Source organism: Solanum stenotomum, chromosome 7, assembly GCF_019186545.1.
Source record: "Solanum stenotomum isolate F172 chromosome 7, ASM1918654v1, whole genome shotgun sequence".
NCBI lineage: Eukaryota > Viridiplantae > Streptophyta > Magnoliopsida > Solanales > Solanaceae > Solanum > Solanum stenotomum.
In genome coordinates, this window is record NC_064288.1 from 60,284,712 (window position 1) to 60,308,393 (window position 23,682).

A 23,682-nucleotide genomic window follows, 5' to 3' on the forward strand; every position below is an offset into this window, starting at 1 on the left:
GGGGGGGGACTTATGCATTTTCCCTAGTATAATTTGTATAATTGTTTAAAGTTCAGATGTTTGTATTTGTATAAATTCGTTATTCAGAGTTTTACGGACGAAAATAACTCAATTATGCAAATGCGCGCGAATTATACAAATATACCCGTGAATTATACAAATAAGTAAACTATAACTACGATCCGTAAATAGATAAACTATAGCTAAAGAGCCTAATTAAGTTTATGATAATGACTATTTGCAAAAAAATTCACATTTTGAGTATAATTGGGTAATAAGTCCAGTCTTCACCTAGCTTAGCCCATTAGACTCATTCAGCTATTCAAAAGTAGGCCCATTACAAATGCTACATCTCCTTTAATCTAGAATTTGTTTGAACTTCAAGAAATCTACATTAGGGGGGAATTTCATCCGGCAGAGATAAGATTTGTGTATATTTTATTATTTTTAGATTCTATTTATGAGATTTTACTGGGTATATTATTGTTATTTTAGAGAAAAATTGGTGGTGAAAGAAGAGAGAAGAAGTTTAATCTTAAATACTACTAACTACATTTTATTTATCTGATTTTAACTTGATACAGTGTTTAAAGAATATTATTGAATCTTCTGGTCTTAAATTAAATATACGTACAATCTACTAAAATTTCTATAATCTTATGATCTTAAACATATTAGATGAAAAAATAGAATTAAAGAGTTACCAAAAAGGGGGAAATAATTTTATTTTTTTTAAATAAAAAATAAAGTAAAACAAACAAATTAAAACAAGAAAATATTATGTAATCTGATCAAATTAATCAAAAATCTCATCGTTTAATATTGTTAAGAAAGTCAACCAATCATGCCAAACTAGAAATTATTTTAATTGAATTGCTCTCAAGTCTTAACAGTAATGCTAATAAGATGAATCCACTAAATTGCACCTAATAAATTTAATGATTCATTCACGCAAAAAGCATATCATATAATAAGATTAATATATAGTGGGTAGAGTACTATTTTGTATCCACTCAAATTTCTAGTTCTAAAAGAGAGTGAAAAAAGTATAATCTAGCCTATGTTATTTTATTTAATGTTATAGAATTGATAATCATATTCTAGAAACGCACATTCCGCAAAATAATTTTCGATGTTGACAATAGTAAAAGACAATAATGTACCATGTGATAGGGATTAAAAAATGACAAGTTGAATATTTTTTATAATCGAGAAATTTTATTATATATATAAATTAAACATTTATAACGGTATACAATATGTTCATATTACTTGTGTCGTAATCAATAATAAGATTAAAAAAACATATATTTCCACCTGAGCGATAAATATCTTCTTCTAATAATAATTATGAACATGTAGAATACGTGTCACGTAAGTACAAAGTTACTTTCTAGACTTATAGTCTGCCTAATCAAGCTTTTGAGAAATGAAACTTCTAATTTTATTTATAAAAAAATATATTTATATTAGAAAGTTAAATATTTTGCTAAGATTATAAAATTAAAAAAAAATTATGAAAAAAGTTTAAATTTTTTGTGTAGTAGTGGAAGATGTCTTCATAAGTTGAGATGATTTTTTTATGGGTGTTTTATTGAACTCTTATCAAACACAAATTATGAATTTAATATTGGTAAAAATATTTTTTAATTTAAGTAATCAAATAAGTATTGCTCTCTTCGAAAATACTTTTGAGTTCTCACACAAAAATATACTTATTAAATTATGTAATACATGTTCATTCATTGGGATAGTTGAGTCACCTCAAAAGAACATCCTATTTTTCATGTCCAATCACATCACTTTCTCCGTCCCGTTTTATACGTCATCCCTTTCTATAAATAATTGAACCATAATACATGTTATTTTATAAAAATTATGTATAAATTATTATATTTTGTCTATTATACGCTTGATAGAATAATTAATTAATCTTGAAAATGTACTCATCATTTATTATAAAATTAATTTTAAAAAATATTAAATAAAAATAAAAGGATAAAATACATCATTTCGTAAGTGGTGACATATAAAATAGGAAAAGGTGGGAGTATTTTAGTTGAGAATAGTCTTCTTGATAACTGATAATTGAAGAAAAAAAGAACAGCACACTAAGGTTGAAAAATTCATCATGGGACCCTTTAATTTAATGAACCTATAAATCAATAAATTCTTTGCAAAATTATTTTTTTCTTCCGTTCATTCAATAATAATTGTCCATTATACTATTTTAGAATGTCTAATAATATTTGTCTACTTTATGAAATTAATGCATAATTTTATACTTAGTTTCTAATTTACCCTTATCATTAATTATGTCATTTCTCTATTACATTTTTCAAGATATTGTATTTATTATATTTAAAAGGTAATATAGTGAAATTACACTTCTATTTGAAGCGTGCAAAGTCAAGGACGAATCTATCTATATATAAAAGGAGAGGAAAAAACGACACGTGTCAGCACCACAATTATTCTTGAATTTTATTATTTTTAGTTATTTTAAATAATAAATTCAAATTCAATAACTTAATTGTTTTTAGTTAATTTAAATAATAAATTCCATTTTAAAACAAAATAACAATTTAAAACAGTTTTTTAAAAATCAATTTTTTTTAAAGAACTTATTATCATATTTTTTATTGTATTGCCGATGGAAAAGTGGGTAATAATTCACTAAATTTTAAAATCATTTTAATCAGACATTATTATTATTATTACTACTACTACTACTACTACTAATAATAATAATAATAACAACTGAATTTCAAAAATATGTGTAAACTTATAGAAACCACCATAAAATTTTGATTTTTTAAATTACAATAATAATAATAATAATAATAATAATAATTTAATTTAATTTAATTTCAAAAATCTGTGTAAAATATTTAAATAACAAAATTTTATAAAAATAATAAATAATAATAAAATAAAATAAAAAACGGCTGTGAATCAACCATTTTCAAAAAATAAAAATTAAAGTTTTTAACTCTTATTAATAATAGATAAAAATAAAAAATGGCCACTAATTAATATGGAAAAATCATTTAAATAATAAATTTATAAATTGAAAAAGTATAAATGAAAAAGAAAATCAAAAGGGTTGTGAATCAACCATTTTCAATAAATAAAAATTAAATAAATTAAATCTTATTATTAATAATAATAATAATAATAATAATGAAAAGTAAAATGGCCTTTAATTAAATGTGAATTTTTCAAAAAAATAACCAACTCACGAATTTATTTACTTTTTTAAAAAAGAAAATGTATATTAAAAAACGACCCAAAAAAAAGAAGAAGAAAANTATCTGAAAATGGTTTTTTGTCAAATATGTAACCACCTTTTATTTTTGAATTCCTATAATAAAGGCAACCACCTACTTTATCCATTTGCTTCATTCATTCTATAAATAAATGTCTTCTTTTTTCAGAAAAAATTTATTAATTTTGTTAGTATTATCCTTTAGAACAATCATTTTTCGGAGTGAGAAATTCGTCTTCAATGCACATATGTATTGCTTCAAGCAGTGAATTATCATATGTCTTAATTTAAAATCAGGTATGAAAAACTATCCAAGATTTTTTTAAATTACATACCAAAAATGTGGACTTCTATCAACTATCAATATGGTTGATAGTTGTTACAGTTGATTAATTATTTACAGTCTATTGTTCTTCTTCTAATAAAATAATAGTTTGAAAGAAAAAATTGTTGTATAAAGGAGTATGGGTGGTCGTTGATTATTTATATTATAATAAATATAATTCTTTATTTATCATGCGAGTTTCTAATATAAAAAATTACCATGCACTAAAATTGTTTTATATCTTGCAGATTTGAGTTGATGTGATCCCCGCAACATGAAAATGTCAAGTTGAAAGTGGTGGTGGTGTGTGTGTGTGTTTGTGTGTGTAAATTGCTTTTGTGAGGAAATCTACTATGTCATTTGTTAAATTTACAAGTACTAATTTTTTAGACTTATTTTAATTAAAGAAGAAAAAGTTTTACAATTTATGGAGAAAAAGTCATTCTAATGATAAGATTGTACAATTGAATTCACGCTACATAAAACAAAATTAAAAAGAATCAAAACAATTTTAAGCAACACATTACCATTTAAAATATTAATATAAATATATCAATAAATTTATCACGAGGTACAATGCGTTGTATTTTCAATGGTAAAATTGAAGGAAGAAGTCATTAACATTTTTGGTAAGAGTAAGCAGATATGTTGTTCACTTCATATTACTTTCAAATTTACATTTTAAGAAATTGTGCTATCGTATTTTTCATGTAGGAAACTTATTTTGCTTTCCTAATTTTCTATCAATTTCTATTAGTTTTTGCCTTATCTTTTACATTTTAGTTTGGAGATATTATTTGCATTATAGAGAATGATGTTTTATGCTATTATTTGGAAAAATATATGTTGGATATAAAAATAAATTGACGAACTATTAAAAAATATTGCAATGAAGACATAGTATGTGCTAATATATATGCAATCATGTTGAATTTTATAACTGAAGAAGATGATTCACATAATTTTGCCGAAAATGTTCAGTAAGTTCTATTTCTTAATTACTTCATATTTATTAATGATTATCTTTATTATGCACTATGACGAAATGACTTAAAATAGTGTGATTTTTGTTTTTCAAATTGAAGGATTGCATAGCATGTTGAAGATTGAAGGGTTGCATAGCCTGTGACAAGAAATTTCTTCTTCTTTTTTTAAAATTTAATAACTCAAATTTATTATTTATTATAAATTATAATAATAAATTGAATTTAAAAAATAATAATTCCTCTTTAGCCAAAATAATAAATTAAATAATTTTAAAATAATAATTTATTTTAATATATAGGCTAACTTAGAATAAGAAGTATTCCCTATTATATCTTTTAATAATCATGTAAACTAAATTGTCATAATGTAAAATTATTATAGCTTTTTATCCTTTATAAATAAAATATAATAATTAAAGCTAACGTTGAATTGTACATACAAAATAAAAGACATATGGACAATTTTATAAATATATGGCTTATCTTACTATACTAGAAATTACATTTGAAAATGGAATAAAATGGATGAGATTCACGTTGATAAAAGTTAGGATTTAGATTAGTGAGAATTTATATAGTCAAGCTTAATTTGTGTTGTAATTCTTATTTCTTTAGCAATTTAACAAGCTCAGAAGATTTCAATATAATGAATGATAATTTGCAAAGTGTTATTTTTAATCTTCATCTTGATCAACTTTATTTTATCATTTCAAAATTTTCATTCTATCATATAAAATCTCTCCACATGTATTTCAATTTAAAGATAATAATTGATATCATTGCTTTCAAATTTCAAATTAAAATTGATTTGAAATGAATTACCATACATGTTTTCACGTTATATTCATAATATCATGTTGATGGCGTTTATAATGTCTAAACTTTTTCTAATTAATATTATAAAAAATATATTAATTATTTATATAAAATTAATTTAAAATTTTTAAAAATTATATCCTACTATTACATACATGCACTTTTGTTACTCAATAATAATAATTCATATTATTTATTTTTAAGTTTAAAAATTATTATATTTTAAAATATCCGCGCAACGAGCGGGTATGTATACTAGTATTATTAAAAAGAAAAAGTAATTAAGATTATCCACAACCATATATCCCTTTGAATGAGTATCATTGTCGATCAATTGACCTCGTAGTCTTTTATATATTTATTTTTAATTTTATATACTAGGTTTTTATTTTACACATAAAAATTTGAAAATAACAAAAATAAAATTTAAGTTCTATCATTTTGTTAATCATTGTCTTGGCATTTTAAAAAATATTTTAGCTTTATTAATTAACTATTTATTGGTTCTCTTGGCCCAATATTTTTATAAGATAAAGTCTTTGATAGAATCGAAAAATATACCTCCACCATTAGGTATACTATTCTTCTTCCATTTTTTCTTCATTATTATTATTTTTTTTTTTAAATAAAGGGGATTGAAATTCTAACGTACTTGAATTTTTAACTAGAAGAAATAATTAGGTCAAATAAATGAGAAAATTCAAAATAGTAAAATTTTGACTTTGTATAAGAGTTTAGTTAACGTTATTGACTTGAATAATTATAACTTTGAGAATTCTTAGCAAAAAATTTCTACATAACGTTCTTATAATTCGTATTATTATATTAAAAATAAATTAATAATGTGGCATGTAATATTTAGACTCTTATTATTCGTAAACAATGGTATACAATATGAAAAAAAGAGAGTAAATTATAACAATTATATATTTTAAATTTAATTTATAAAATTAGAATGAATATATTATTGTTGTTGTTGACTTTTATTGGTTACTTATATTGGTGAAATTGACCAAAAGAAGCTTCTATAAAAATACAAAAAGACCAATAAAAATAAAAGAAGAAATTAAAAGGCTGTAACAAGGTTGAAGATTCCAAATACTCCTCCCTCCACTTTATATTATTTGATCTTTATATAAAAAATAAGTAGTTCATTTTACTGATTTAATTTATTTAAAATCAAGAAAGTTTTTGTTTAGTACTAAATAATTATATAAAATAATAATTGTATTTAGATTTCTAAAATTTTACAATTGAGTAAAATACTATAATAATAAAAACATACTCAGTGAAAAGTGGTGGTGTCTAGGGAAGTAGAATGTATGCAGAACTTCCAATTAAATCATGGAGATAGAGAAACTGTTTTCGAAAAACCCTCATCTCTAATGCAAAAAAATAGATATAAAAAGGTGGCAATGAAGAGAATATAGCAAATAACAAGAAAAAATTAATAAAATATATTTTAAATATTTTTTAAAGAAAAATTGTGTCAAACTAAATATGAACCAAATAATATGAAACGGAAATAGTTATGGGATAAACATGACAAGGTCAAAACATGACTAGAAAAAAATTGTTGTGAATAGTCAACTTAGTTTTGAATGTCTTGTCTCCTACAATTAATTTTATGAATTGATTACAATTTAAAAGAATAAACTAATTTATAAATTTTATTTAAGGATCAATTGTAGGATAAATTTTGAACATAATATTTTTTCTAATATACTCCCTCCGTCCACAATTGTTTGTCAGGGTAAGGTCATGCACATCCCACAAGAAAAATTTAATACAAGGTGTAATTTGACTAATATAACCCTACTATATCAAGAATACCAAAAGTCCACATAACTTTTCAATTGAACTACACAATCATTAAGGGCAGAATTGGAAAAAAGTGACTAATTATTTCTTGATTGTTTAAATTGACAATTAATCTTGGACATCTATTTTTAATATATTTGTCAAACAATTGTGGACGGAGGGAGTAGGAGGGAAGAAGGATTCTAGACCAAATATTTACTAAAAAAATGGGAGAGATAAGAACGAAATACTCCCTCCGTCCCTATTTAGTTGTCCACTTTAGAAATGACACACAGATTAAAGCAACAATGATTAGCATAGTGAAGTTACAATTTTATCCTCATAGTACAATTTACAATTCCAAAATAAATTCACTCAAGATAACTAATCAATGCTGGGAAGTTCATAAGTTTATTTACTTTATTTATGACAACTTTATTTAAATAAAGGTATAATAGGAAAAAAATTATTGTCCTTTCTTGATTTGTCAAAATGGAGAACTAAATAGGGACAACTAAAAAAGGAAATATGGACAACTAAAAAGGAACGGAGGGAGTATATAATTTGTTGTTTATTTATTACTAATAATAATAACTAAATAGACATTTATTAACAATACATTTTGATAATTCGTTATTAAATAGAGTTAACATAAAATCCGTATGGTTTAACAACAGAAATTATTCATCACCAATTTTCTTTTCTTAGTATTTTTTCATACTAACTAATAAACGAAAGTATTTATTAATGAAAACTTATTTACATCGAATATTTACATCCAATCAATGAATATAAATTATAGATTTTCATACAATAGTTTATCGTTCAATATGATAAAAAAAAAAGACTAATTTCTGGAGTCTTCACTCAATCCATAACAAAGCTCCCTTTTTGATTGACCTCATTAAAAATCACTAGGAGTCAATAGTTTTTGTTCTTTCACTACCTGTAATGACAATATCATGTCATCAACGTAGACACAACAACAAAATATTAAAAATCCACTTTAAATATGACGAACTAAATAATCAATCTCGATTTATTTCGGCCATATGCATAAACAATTTGACTAAATTAGAAAACCACTCCATCATTAATGAATATACATAATATAAAGTTAACAAAACCACTCCATCATTAATGAATATAAACTATGTGTTTTCATTTATAAATTTATCACTCAATCATAATTAAAGTGATGTGACACATTATCAAAATCAATGGTTTATATTATAGTTGTGAGTTGTGAAGTAATCGAAATTTCAATTGCTAAAGTCTAATCCTTTTAATTTCTTGATGGTTCATTCATGTGACAACTATGTAACTTGAACAAACTATAATAATGAGTATTGTTTTATTTTGGTTTTACGTGACGATTGAATCTTTCTATAGATAGAAAAAAAAAAGTTACCAATTAGAAGTAAGCACATGTAATAAGAAAAAAATAGAATGAAAGAATCATCTCAACCTAATTTGCCAGATCATTGATACAAAAAATATGAAGATATTAAATCTGACCACAAGAAAAAACAAGAAATATATATCGATGCTTACATTTGTTGAACTAGAGGGAATATAATTTAAATTCACTTAAGATTTATGCTATTATTATATTAATGTTTCTTTTTAATCTCTAGGTAATTCAGAGTTGCTATCTTTGAATGCATATTGAGTAAGTCTGTTTCTGTGTAATGACTTGCAAATCACATAAGAAATATAAATCATACTCGACAAATCAAATATAACGAATAACTCAATTAAAATACCTATTGCACCAACGTAACCATCCGTACCGGTTAATATACTAATGTTGTGCCATGTATTTAGATGGGGGGATATTTGTTTCTTAGTAAATTATTGTAGACAACATGTATTAAAAAAATGAAAAGTATTGTATTTAGTATGATTATCTTAGAGCCTCAACTTGGATTAAGCACATGGATAGTGTATTTATATTTCTCATCAAGAGATTATTAGAATTGATTAACTTTATGTAACATGAAATTTAATAATTAGTTAATCCCATTTCTTTTGCCGTTTAGCAACAAAAAATGTCTCACTAATTTTGTAATATTTTAGGTAGTGAACACAACTCATCAAAAGATTAGAAAATAGATGTTGGCATACCTTGTGAATATTTCTTTTAATGTCTTGTAAAACTAATTAGTCTTATTTGTCCTTTATTGGAATTAAATAAGCACACAAATATGAAATATTAAAAGATCTTGAAATGTTTATATAATTATGTGTGTTTTAAAACGTCATAATTTATATATGTCATATAAATTTTAAAAAATAATATATATTGAGTCTGTGCTAATACGAGTTCACGTAGCTAGTCTCTAATCATAGAGACCTAAAAAAAAATTAAAAACATTAAAGGCTATGACAAGATTCCAAATATTAATGTTTGGTCAAAGGTCAAGCCTTTAGAAGTCTATGGAAGGCATCGTCTTTTTTCTTATGAATATTCAACATTTAGTTGTGAAGGTAAGTATGAGTTGGTTGACCGCATAATAATAGCACATTTGATGACGAATTTCACGATAATTAAAATTTGAAATTATTTGTTCGATGTCAACTTATTTTCCTCTTTTCAATTTCCAATTAACTTAATTAGAAGCTATTTCGAATAAGACATAAATAAAGCAAGATTGAAGGAGAGTGTAATTACCTTTCGAATGAGACTCTATTCTACGTGAATTTAGATTAGTTTGGCTTTAATACAAGTGTCAGACACAAAATACGATTTTTTTCAAAGAAGAAGCAAGAACAAGAGGGAGAGAGAATGAAATACTATAGAAGACTTCATTTTTAGATGATCCATTACAATTTGAATATAGAAGCAATATTATAGATGATCTATAATATTTCACTTTTACTTGTTATTCTTTTTTTCCAAATTTACCCTCAATAATCAGTTATTTCTAAATCGTTTCTCAAGATTTAAGACTATACATCAATTAATACGACTAAATCATTACTTCATAAAAGAACATGAAAATTTAAAAAATTAGTAAAAGAGAACTGTTGGAGTAATTAATTAACAAATTTATTTAAGGCGTTTGTTGTTGAAAGTTGAAGCATAGTAATCAATATTTCAACACTATAAGTTGAAATTTCAAAGTTTTATTTCTCAAGTTTGACCCTATTCATTCCCGTGACAATTACTCACTTTGTTCCGTTAAAGTTTCGTTACTCGAAAGTCAGTTAGCAAAAAATATATTATATTGAATTAGACTAATTCAGTATCTAAAAATTATGATTTAGAAATTTTGAAGTTATATAAAAGTCTTATAACTTATAAGTTATAATCCTTCTCACATATTAATATAATAATAAAAGTCTTAAAATATTGATTAAAATTTATTTAGTTTAACTTAAAAAGAAACATCTAACAAGTTTTTTGAAACCACATTTCTTGTTACTAATATTATTTATAGATATTTTAATATGTTTTTCACATTTGTTTTATTTATTATGATAATAAGATGATACGAGTATAAATAACGAAATGAATAATCAATTTCATTTTATTTGAGACCGAAGCATAATTATTGTTATATTGTATGCCTTAATTTATTTGCTATAATAAATCATGATGCAGACATTAGTTAGTTTTTTGGTTAAATTATGAGGATATTCATAATTAAATTTGAAACCATCTGCATCATCAGTATTTGTTTATACAGCTACAAATCTTGGTTGCCTAACTTTAAATTTATTTTCTTTATCAAGTAATTATAAAATAAACTTTCTCTTATTGAATGCCACCTCTAGGTTGAAAAAAGAAGAAGAAAATAGTATTAAAATACTCCTAATAAGTAACTTCAGTTTTTTTAGTTTCCCACTCAATGTTTTGGAGTTACATTAGAGCTCTGACTAAGTTTAAATTACATTTGGAGTGGTGTTTACAACAATTTTTTTTCTATATCTGAATTCAAATTGAAAATTTCTGCTTAAGAATGAAACAATTCTATCACTACATCACAACTCACGTAGATAATATGTACAGGATCAGTACTTTATTTCAAATAAAAAAAATTGCACGTGAAATGGAATTTTTGATTTTGCATAAAAAGTTGGGAAAGTTTACTTAGAATTATTGACTAAATCTTATAATCCGTATAATTAGTATTATCATTATCATTATATATTATGGTACATACAAGTAATAATATACTATTGGTGTGGCATGTATTTTAGACTTTGGGGACCATTTGTAATTTTTTTTAAAGTAAACTATATTATATAATCGCATTATTTAGTTGTTGTTATTATTTTTTATTTTCTAAAAATGTTATATAATGCTTTTCCGATCCTTTGATATATATCTCTACTTCTGTATTTTCCTTCTTAAATTATTTTGATATGTGTTATTTAAGTTGAGATTCTAATTTCAGAAAAAAAATTCTCTACCTCAACGAGGTAGGAATAAAGTCTGTATACACTAAACACTCTATCCTCCTCATATTTTACATATGAGATTGCGTTGAAACTATGGTGAAACTATGTCAGTTCGCGGGCCCTTCAACGAAAAATTATACTTTTTAAATAGTCAATTTTTTTTATGTATATGTAATAGATATTAAACCCTTTTAAATTTATTTATGTGTTTATTTCTCATATTTTGAATCTCTTAATGAAAATTTCGATTATACCATTGCATTGAAAATGTTGCTATCGTATATTATATATCAAAAAATAATAAACTATTTATATACAATATGATTATTTATATTCTTGAAGTCTGGTACGAAAAATGAAAGAGCCGCAGCCGCACACGATATAGTGTATTTATTTAATAGCCTAAATTATGGAAATATTTATTTAAATTATTATTCATTATCTCACGAGTTAATTTCTCAAAAGGTCATTAAATTATATTAATTTAACTAGCAAAGTCATTAAACTTTATTTTGTTTCAATAAAATCACTCAACTTAATACTTTTATCTTCAAAAATCACTCAACTACATTTATCATTAAAATAAATTTGACATAATAAATATATTATTTTTTATTTCATATAAACATAGACCCCACACATAAATAAAAATTTTTAAAAAAAACTGAAAATGGTGATTTTGAACTTTAAAAAAAATTAATGTTGCAAAATAAAAAATAATATAAAAAATGGTGACCTTTTGATTCGTTGTTTCTCCGTGGATTGTTCCAGTTCTGTGAGCCCATGAAGGTTTACACTTTCTTTCTAGTTTCTTGGTGTAAAAATTATATTTTGAGAAAATAGACATTATTCAAAGAAATTTAAAATTATTTAAATTGTATTAGAAATAACATTTCAATAGGAGAAGGTGGCTGGAAATGGTGCAGATTCAGGTTTTTCAGAAAATAAAATAAAATTGTAAAATAAAAATAATGTGGGAAATTTTATATTTTTATTTATTTGTTTATTTTGTGGGATTAAAAAAAAATTATTTATATGCCAATTTGATTTTAAAGATAAATGTATTTGAGTGATTTTTGAAAATAAAAGTGTTAAGTTGAGTGATTTTATTGATAAAAAATAAAATTAAATAACTTTATTAGTTAAACTCTCATAGTTTAATGATCTTTTGATATATAAACTCTTTATCTCACCTTATTTCTCCATTCATACAAGTAGGGAAAGAATTTGACAACATTTCTTTTAGCTAAACTTTTTAATGCATTTCACATACACGTACACACATATATATATATATGGAAATAAGTCAGTCAAGATACTTCTAGAATGATAGGCAAAATCAATCAACAAAAGGCATTTCAAAATGGAAGAAAAGAAAAATAAAAGTTACATTAATAAATGTAGGACTTATACGTGGATAGTAGATGAACTTGTCAATTTATTTTAGTTAAATATTTAAGTTATTTTAATTAATCGTTTGAATATATGATAAAATATTTCTATTACATATTTTCTCTTTATTTATTTTGCGTGTATCCTCAAGTGCTTGTTACGTAAATAAATTAGTTATATAAAATGTGTCATTTACTTTAATTACGTGCATTTCATAAAAACCTAGGCTTGTTTCAAGTTGTTATAACAAAGGAGACGAGGGGTGTGATGACTTTCAATATTTTCATGTTGAATTGGTCCAAAGTTTTGAAAAACAAGTTTCTTAATGATGAAAATATTTTTCTTAGTGGAAGTAGAGAAAACAAGTTTGACAAGTGACATTTCACATTGATTGTGATCTTCCCATCCTCCAACACACTTCATCTTCACCCCGAATCACGTAACTCCCATCCCCACCTCCTCATCACCTTATATCATATTTGTCTATATTATATGCAAATATTTAGATAATTTTTTTTGCGTACGTATCGAACACACTCGACATATTCACTAGAGTTAACTAAGCTATGTAATAAATATTTGAGAATACATACATTTTTTTTCAAAATTTGAAATAAATTACTACTAGATACATTATCTTTTAGAATAAAATTTACTGACGAAATTAACAGAGTGTCATCACTTAAAATGACAAAGTTAGGTTAGTAGTATTATACGGTTTGAAGTTGTGGCCATACATTTGGTCAGCATTGATCCTATATGCCCCATACAAAATATTTCATTTTCTATTTATATTACACACTTATTTAATTTATTTTAATTTTATTTTAGGCAACTTCTTTTTCTAAGCAAATAAGTGGTATTTTCTTATGAAGATTCATAGAAAGTTACATATGGGGTTTCCAAATTTGATATCATTATTCTCCCACATGTGTGCCTAAAGATATTACTATTTAACTACAAGTACTTGAAGTTCAATGAATATATATATTATACATACATATGTTTAAGATGGTTGCACTTTTAGCCTCTCGATTATTAATAAATTTTAACATCGATCATCATAATATCTAAGTAAAAACATTTATCTTGAATTACCAAAAATATGTATATTTGGTCCTTTTTTTTTGTACAAGGAACATTTGTTATTTAAATTAAACAACAATAACATACCCAATACGATCCATAAGTGGGATTCAAAAATGATAAAATATATTAGGATCCGATTAAATTCAAATTCACGCTGAAAAATTTCACATAAGACATAAAATACTCCCTAATAAAGACGACTTCGTACCCAAAAAAATTCAACCTCAAAACTTTTAGTTAATGATGAACAAATACTTATCACTCCACCACGATTCTTGCTGATAGAGAGGTTTGTTTTGTCTCGAAAGATGCTTAATCAAAAATTACAAGAACCAAAAGTAGAGCTTTTCAATTTTGAAGGACTCAAAACGCAAATTTCCATTTCCTTTTGGTAGTCTTTTGAATAAATTAAATTTCTAAAGCCGCCTTTTCTGAAATAGCTAACTATATAAATCCCCTCTTCTCTAAATAGCTTTAACAACTCTTCATCATTTTCTTCTTCATTTTCACACCATTTTTCATACCAAAAAAAAAAAAAATATTCTTTTGACAACCCCATTTTCTAATTTGTGATGATTTGAAGTTTTTTCCTACTTAATTTGTGAAAAAAAATAGTGAACATTGTTTTTTTTTTTTTTTTAAAAAAATTTGGGGGTTTCAGAAATGGAGCCTGCAAATTTGGGTAATTTGAGAGGGAGTAGTTTAAGAGGAAGTATAAGTGGAAGTAGAAGAGGAAGTGTAAGTTTAAGAGCAAATAGTAATTCTATATGGAGAAATACTGGTGTTGAAATATTTTCAAGATCAGCTAGAGATGAAGATGATGAAGAAGCATTAAAATGGGCAGCACTTGAAAAATTACCAACTTTTGATAGATTAAGAAAAGGTTTATTGTTTGGATCACAAGGTGCTGCTGCTGAAATTGATATTAATGATATTGGTTATCAAGAAAGAAAGAATTTACTTGAAAGACTTGTTAGAGTTGCTGATGAAGATAATGAAAAGTTCTTGTTGAAACTCAAAAACAGGATTGATAGGTATGTATATGTTCATCTTTGTTTTAATCAAATCTCGTGTTTGAGTCCCGGATATAAAATCTGTATACTATTTTCTCCCGACCCCACTTTGTGAAAGTACATTGAAGTTCAGTTGTTGTTGTTGGGTGGGAAGTGAGATTTTTTTTTTTTTTTAATGCTTTCCATATGTGTTGTCTACTATTCATATTGAGTCCGACTTATTTGGATTCACATAGTATAAGACGGAAAGGTCTTTAGATTAGGATTTTTTCATATACGGAACTGGAATTCGAGACCTCTAATTAAGAACAGAGACATCCTAACAATCCTACTACAACACTTGGTGGTGAGATGGGTGGAAAAGTCTTCATACTAGGAATTTTTTCATATTCGAGACCTTTGATTAAGAACAGAGACATCCTAACAATCCCACTACAACACTTGGTGGTGGTGAGATGGGTGGAAAGGTCTTCGTGATGTTTTTATATCCAGAGCTATAATCCGAGACTTTTGATTAACAATAGAAACATCCTAACAAATCCTACCACAACACTTGGTGGTGAGATGGGTGGGAAGGTCTTCATACTAGGATTTTCATATTCAGAGCTATAACTCGAGAGATCCTAACAATCCCGCTACAACACTTGTTAATTATAAGTGGTTAAAAATTGATTTTTGATCTTTATTTGCAGAGTTGGGATTGATTTGCCAACAATAGAAGTAAGATATGAAAATTTGAATATTGAAGCAGATGCATATGTGGGAAGCAGAGGATTACCCACATTTATCAACTTCATGACTAATTTTCTTGAGGTATTAAAAAAAAAATCGATTTTTAGTTATTCACTATTACAATTTTTGACTAAAAGAATCGTCGAATCTAACAATTTTTTTTTTTTTAAAATTTTTGTTTTGAAGACATTGTTGAATACTCTGCATATTCTCCCAAGCAGTAAGAGGCAAATCACTATTCTTAAGGATATTAGCGGAATAATTAAACCCTGCAGAATGACTTTGCTTTTGGGACCTCCAAGTTCTGGGAAAACAACTTTGTTGTTAGCTTTGGCTGGAAAGCTTGATTCTTCTCTTAAGGTATAATTTTTTTTCGTAACGTATTCCAAATTTACTGGTCTGACTAATATGAATTTCGATTAAAGAGTGGTGTTTTCTTTTTTTCAAAAGTGATTATTGCATTTTTGGTCCCTTGATTATTGATTAATTCTAGTTTGGTCCTTGTACTATTTAGTTAAGTATATTTAACCTTTAGATGACTAAAACATGTGTTTTTGTACATTTATATAAGAAATATGTGAGTTTTAGTGCCTTTTTTTTTAGAATATATCACCCTTTAATATGGAGTAAACATGATAAATTGACCATAATAAATCATTAAATTTTTTGAAGATTCACCGTTTGAAGGATCAAAACTGCATATATTTCAAGATCATTTGTTCTTAACCAGAAATCACGAGGAACCAAAACTACTATTTATTGATATTTGAGGGACTAAAAATGCTAATATTCCCCCTCCCCCCACACCAAAAGAAAACTATCCCCTCTCCACCCCCACCCCCCACCCCTTAAGTTTGTGAAGATTCACATATGTTCTTAACCAGAAATCGCGAGAAACCAAAACTACTATTTGTTGATATTTGAGGGACTAAAAATGCTAATATCCCGAGGAAAAAAACTAATTTTTTTCTTGGAAAAAATCAGGTAACTGGGAAAGTGTCATATAATGGACATGAACTACATGAATTTGTACCACAAAGAACAGCAGCTTATATTAGCCAACATGATTTACACATTGGAGAAATGACTGTAAGAGAAACTTTGGAATTCTCTGCAAGATGTCAAGGAGTTGGCTCTCGTTACGGTTAGTACCAATTTATCATTATTTTTTAAAAATATAATTTTCTACGAATCGATGTTCGATAAATCCTGATATATATTTTTTTTAAAAATTGTTGAAAATTTTCTGCAGAGATGTTAGCTGAACTATCAAGAAGAGAGAAAGCAGCTAATATAAAACCAGATCCTGATATTGACATTTACATGAAGGTTAGACTGTGGACCTATACTATGTTAACATGTGTGAACATCAGGGCGGAGTTAATAGCCCACATGTCAATTTGATCGATGTGTTAATAAGTTCATTAAATATGTACAAACATTAAATATAGAATTCAGTTATTATCACTTAAATTGTTTTGTGAAAATGATCATATCTTCCCTTCCAAAAATAAAAAATAAAAATGAAAGAAAGTTGAAAACTATTGATCTATTAATCGAACCCCACAGAAATAACTGATTTTATTATTAGAAATTATTGGGCAGATCTTTAGGAAAAAATATTAAAAAGTATTCTTTTGTGGTCCAAAAGGGTGGGCTAATTAATTAATTAATGGTGGTATATTTTGACCCCACCACTCTAAAAAAATCCTAGATAGGAGACAAAGAAATCAAGAAAAAACAAAAAAGAATTGAAAAGTAAAAAAAATTATTAGAAAATTCAAAGTTGATACTTATAGTTTACTCTTTTTCGTTTGCTTTTAAATGTATGCAACATTTTTTTCTTAATTTCTCACTTGGTATTTGGTACCGTTTTGTGAGCCCGATTAATATGGATTCGCACATGTGAAAAAGGTTATTGATACTTGATAGTATGGTAACTAACCTATTATTAATAGGTTAAACTATACTGATAGTTAATAAAAATTTTACATTGTGCATATTGCTTAAATCTTTCGGTAAAATAAAAATAAAAAATAAAAAATAAAAAATGCTTTGATATTGTGGAAATAATTTGTAGTTTCATATGTTTGTATTTTGAGATACATTTTATAGTTTTAAGAAAATTTTTTAAAATACATTCTACTTGTCCGTCTTAACAAATTAAGAGAGTTTAATTACTTTTCCCATATTACCCTTTGTATTAAAATACTACATATAGTTGTTGTTGAAGTTACAAAACATCGTTAATAAGGTTACTTCAGTAAAATACACCTCGAATTAAAGTTTTCTAAAGGGATGTGCCAAGTCAACAGAGGTCAAGTAACATGAAATGGAGAGAGTACATGTTTGTCAATCTATTTTCAGTGATAATTGAGCAAAGTAATAGATTATTTTTTTTGATTCCTTTATTGGAAAGTAATCATAACTTTTACTTTTTTTTGTGGAATTTAGGCTTCAGCAACAGAAGGACAAGAAGCAAATGTTGTTACAGATTACGTTCTTAAGGTAACAATTAGAATATCCAATTAGTCTTATAGTTGAATTATGACCAAATAAGCTGAGGGTCTTTCGGAAACAGCCTCTCTACCTCCACGAGGTAGTGGTAAGGTCTGCGTACATTCTACCCTCCCTAGACCCTACGTATGGGATTTCATTGGGTATGCTGTTGTCGTTGAATTCTAATAATGAATATGGTGTTGCAGATTTTGGGACTAGACATTTGTGCGGATACTATGGTGGGAGATGAAATGTTAAGGGGGATTTCAGGTGGACAAAAGAAGCGTGTGACGACCGGTGAAATGCTTGTTGGACCATCAAAAGCACTTTTCATGGATGAAATATCAACTGGATTGGACAGTTCCACAACATATTCCATTGTGAATTCCCTAAGGCAATCTGTTCAAATCTTGAAGGGAACTGCTGTGATTTCTCTGTTGCAGCCTGCCCCTGAGACTTACAACTTGTTTGATGATATCATTCTGATATCGGACGGGTACATTGTCTATCAAGGCCCTCGTGATGATGTGCTTGCATTCTTCGAATCCATGGGATTCAAATGCCCAGAGAGGAAAGGCGTGGCCGATTTCTTGCAAGAAGTATGTTTCATTATGAGAAACAAGAATGGTACTTAAAAGTTGTGTGATGCAATTTTGGTTCTAATGTGGAAAGTCGGAAATTTTTGCAGGTGACATCGAAGAAGGATCAACCACAATATTGGTCAAGGAGGAATGAGCATTATAGGTTTATCTCATCGAAAGAATTTTCTGACGCATATCAGTCTTTCCATGTTGGGAGGAAACTAGGCGATGAGCTTGCAATCCCATTTGATAGGACTAAATGCCATCCTGCTGCTTTGACTAACGAAAAGTACGGTATAGGAAAGAAAGAGCTCTTGAAGGTTTGCACTGAAAGAGAATATCTACTAATGAAGAGGAACTCATTTGTTTACGTGTTCAAGTTCGTTCAGGTGACTTACTTGATCTATATTAGAAATGTTGATTTAAGTCTTGATCTTGTCATAGCCGCGTGCACATTATAACGCTTGCCTTGTTTTCATTTCTTTTCTCAGCTTACAATAATGGCTCTTATGACAATGACCCTCTTTTTCCGAACTGAGATGCCACGAGATACAGTAGATGATGGAGGAATATACGCTGGTGCTCTCTTTTTCGTGGTGGTTATGATTATGTTCAACGGGATGTCTGAGATGGCCATGACAATTTTCAAGCTTCCGGTCTTCTACAAGCAAAGAGACCTTCTCTTTTTCCCTTCATGGGCTTATGCAATTCCGTCATGGATCCTCAAAATCCCTGTAACACTTGTTGAAGTCGGTCTTTGGGTGATCCTTACGTACTACGTCATTGGATTTGATCCTAACATTACAAGGTATGGAAAGAATAGGCTATACAAAATAATGACGAAGATATTATTTTTCTCCCATGATTGTTAATCACTAATGTTTTTGCAGATTTCTGAAACAATTCTTGCTGCTCGTATTAGTAAACCAGATGGCATCAGGATTGTTTAGATTCATGGGTGCAGTTGGAAGGACCATGGGAGTTGCAAGTACATTTGGAGCATTTGCTCTTCTTTTACAGTTTGCATTGTGTGGTTTCGTCCTTTCACGAGGTATGTTTGATGATATAGGTGTTTGCAGAAACTCTTTTTTTGTTCAAACATACTAATATTTTGTAATTTTGCCTAATGCTGCAGAGGATGTGAAGGGCTGGTGGATTTGGGGGTACTGGATCTCACCGTTGATGTATTCCGTGAACTCAATCCTTGTGAATGAATTTGACGGGAACAAGTGGAAACACGTAAGTTTGTATTACATAAAGCCACTTGCAATGGTCTATTTTCTTCTTCCATGAATGCTGACATCAACTCGCACTAAAACAGATTACGCCAAATGGAAATGAGACCCTTGGAGTTGCAGTGGTGAAATCTCGAGGGTTCTTTCCAGATGCATACTGGTACTGGATTGGTTTTGCGGCACTTTTTGGATTTACAATTGTCTTCAACTTCTTCTACAGTCTTGCACTGGCGTATCTCAAACGTGAGTTCCCGTGAATTGTTTCCATTTTATGTTTCACCAGGAGAAACAAAAAAATAATTTACTAACATAGTATAATTATTTGCAGCATATGGTAAGTCACAAACAGTGAGACCAGAAGACAGTGAGAATGCTGAAAATGGTCAAGCTGCATCCCAGATGACTAGCACAGACGGAGGAGATATCGTCAGTGCGGGTCAGAGTAAGAAGAAGGGAATGGTTCTTCCATTTGAACCCCATTCTATCACCTTCGACGATGTTGTATACTCTGTTGACATGCCTCAGGTAACATGCCAAATGTTTTTGTAAACGAAAAATTGGAGCTGTCAGGCATTAGCAACTCCCTTGTCCTCTGACTAATACTAAAACTGATTTCGGATGACTTGCAGGAAATGAAAGAACAAGGTGCCGGTGAAGATAGATTGGTACTTCTAAAGGGTGTTAGTGGAGCTTTCAGGCCTGGTGTTCTCACAGCTTTGATGGGCGTTAGTGGTGCTGGTAAAACAACATTAATGGATGTTTTAGCCGGAAGAAAAACAGGAGGTTATATCGATGGCGACATCAAGATTTCTGGCTATCCCAAGAAGCAAGAGACGTTTGCTCGTATTTCTGGATACTGTGAGCAGAATGACATCCATTCACCTTACGTTACAGTGTATGAGTCCCTGGTTTACTCAGCATGGCTGCGTTTACCCAAGGATGTTGACGAAAAAACTAGAAAGGTCCGTTCCTCTGAAGTTTCGTCATCCATTAATAAGACTATCTCTTGCAGATTGGCCAAACCTCTAAGAGAAAGTAGCAGCCTCATAACATTTTCTATTGCTTATTTCTTTTACAGATGTTTGTTGATGAAGTTATGGAACTTGTTGAGCTTGAACCCTTAAGATCAGCCTTAGTCGGGTTGCCAGGAGTTAATGGTCTCTCAACTGAGCAACGCAAAAGGTTGACCATAGCGGTTGAACTGGTCGCGAACCCCTCTATTATATTCATGGATGAACCAACTTCAGGGCTGGATGCAAGAGCTGCTGCTATTGTTATGAGAACTGTTAGGAACACTGTCGATACAGGAAGAACCGTTGTTTGTACTATCCATCAGCCAAGCATCGACATATTTGAAGCCTTTGATGAGGTAGATTTATTATCTTTTAAGAAAAATTTAGCTAATATTTGTTTATCTTCTTATATCATTTGAGTGCTAAAATCAAAATGGCTTCGCAGCTATTTCTAATGAAACGAGGAGGACAAGAGATATACGTTGGTCCATTGGGTCGCCATTCTTGCCATTTGATCAAATACTTTGAGGTAAGTTGTACTAAAGAGAAAATGACAACTTTTCCATTTCCAATATTATACGAGAAAATACCGACCTCTGTTTTGCGTTGAATGCAGTCGATTCCTGGGGTAGCTAAAATCAAGGAGGGTTACAATCCAGCTACCTGGATGTTGGAAGTCACAGCCTCGGCTCAAGAAATGATGTTAGGCGTTGATTTCACCGACTTATACAAGAATTCTGACCTGTACAGAAGGAACAAAGCCTTGATTACTGAATTAAGCGTCCCTCGCCCTGGTTCAAAAGACCTGTATTTCGAAACTCAATACTCACAGTCATTATGGATACAGTGTATGGCTTGCCTGTGGAAGCAAAACTGGTCGTACTGGCGTAATCCTGCTTACACTGCAGTCAGATTCATCTTCACAATGTTCATAGCACTAGTCTTTGGAACAATGTTCTGGGATATCGGTACCAAAGTGTAAGTACCGAAACATGAAAGCTTGCAAAAGTATACTTATTAAAATCCTTCATACATACTTAACTTGCTCTTTATTTGTTACAGGAGCCAGAGCCAAGATCTTTTCAACGCTATGGGATCGATGTACGCTGCTGTTCTCTTCCTTGGTGTACAAAATGCATCATCAGTGCAACCAGTCGTAGACGTTGAGCGTACAGTGTTTTACAGAGAAAGAGCTGCTGGAATGTACTCTGCCATACCTTATGCCTTTGGACAGGTGAATAGACAAGTTCAATTTCTGGTAGCAATAACTTTAATGTCAAAATAGAAGTTCATAGTATTCATGGAAACTTTCCTATATATTGCAGGTTTTCATTGAAATCCCTTACGTATTCGTACAAGCTATAGTATATGGTATCATCGTCTATGCTATGATTGGATTCGAATGGGAAGTTGGCAAGTTCTTTTGGTACTTGTTCATCATGTATACCACTCTCTTGTACTTTACATTCTACGGTATGATGAGTGTGGCTGTCACACCAAATCAAAACGTTGCTTCTATCGTTGCTGCCTTCTTCTATGCTATATGGAACCTCTTCTCAGGATTCATCGTTCCACGACCTGTAAGATCCTATACCTTTTATATTCTTGTCCCAAGATACACATCTTCAAATGATCTATAGCTCGGAAAAATGACATTTTCTTTTCTTACAGCGTATGCCTATATGGTGGAGATGGTACTACTGGTGTTGCCCTGTTGCCTGGACCTTGTATGGTTTGGTTGCATCACAATTCGGAGACATCCAAACTACACTAGTTGATGATGAAACCGTGGAGAAATTCTTGAGACGTTACTTTGGATTCAGACACGATTTTCTTCCAGTTGTTGCTGGTGTGCTCGTTGCATACGTAGTTGTTTTTGCTTTCACATTTGCTTTTGCTATCAAGGCATTCAATTTCCAGAGGAGATAAGTGAAATCTAACCAAATGAAGAACTTTTGAAGAAACAGTGGGTACAAAATTAGTATATAGGGATTGGTAACTACTTAAGAAAGTTCATATTTTCAACTTTTTGATGATTACTAGGTATAATTTCTTGTATTATTCATTTGAACTCTTATGTTTATTTGTCAGTGTACAATGAAAATATAACAAGAGTTCTGTTCCAAGGTTTGTCTTCATTTTAGTTTTACCATTCCCTTCCAAATAATTTTTATTTTGTCGGTACGCTATGATTGAGCTACCCTCCCTAGGGGGTAAGGTGTGCGTGCGTACATGTTACCCTCTCAGACTCCACTTGTGGGATTTTACGAAACAAAAGAATATATGAGCATAGATAGTAGGGACAGGTTGAAATTTCATGGCTTTAATTCTTCTTAAAAACCTGGAAAAAAGAAAGAAAGAAAGAAACTAATTAGGAATGATTATAGATATAAGAAAAGTCATTGTTGATGAATCAATACATCAAAATAAGTTAAATAATTGCATTAAGATCGTGGGTTCGAGTCGTAGGAATAAAATCGTCTTTGGTAAGGAACACTTTACCCTCCAAAGTGGATTTCCCAAGCG

General features: G+C 28.7%; 1 protein-coding gene across 1 annotated transcript; it reads left to right on the forward strand.

Annotated features, from left to right (window-relative positions):
* The first annotated feature begins 14,629 nt into the window (after positions 1–14,629).
* Positions 14,630–23,282, forward strand: LOC125870372 (pleiotropic drug resistance protein 1). Its single transcript, XM_049550789.1, has 20 exons — positions 14,630–15,117; positions 15,789–15,909; positions 16,015–16,188; positions 16,813–16,972; positions 17,081–17,157; positions 18,283–18,336; positions 18,534–18,926; positions 19,016–19,297; positions 19,400–19,716; positions 19,799–19,959; positions 20,044–20,147; positions 20,230–20,386; positions 20,472–20,668; positions 20,773–21,105; positions 21,222–21,512; positions 21,602–21,685; positions 21,773–22,134; positions 22,219–22,390; positions 22,482–22,736; positions 22,828–23,282. Exons 1-20 carry the CDS (start codon positions 14,747–14,749, stop codon positions 23,083–23,085), a joined length of 4,323 nt encoding a protein of 1,440 aa, XP_049406746.1. The 5' UTR covers positions 14,630–14,746; the 3' UTR covers positions 23,086–23,282.
* Positions 23,283–23,682: the final 400 nt, after the last annotated feature.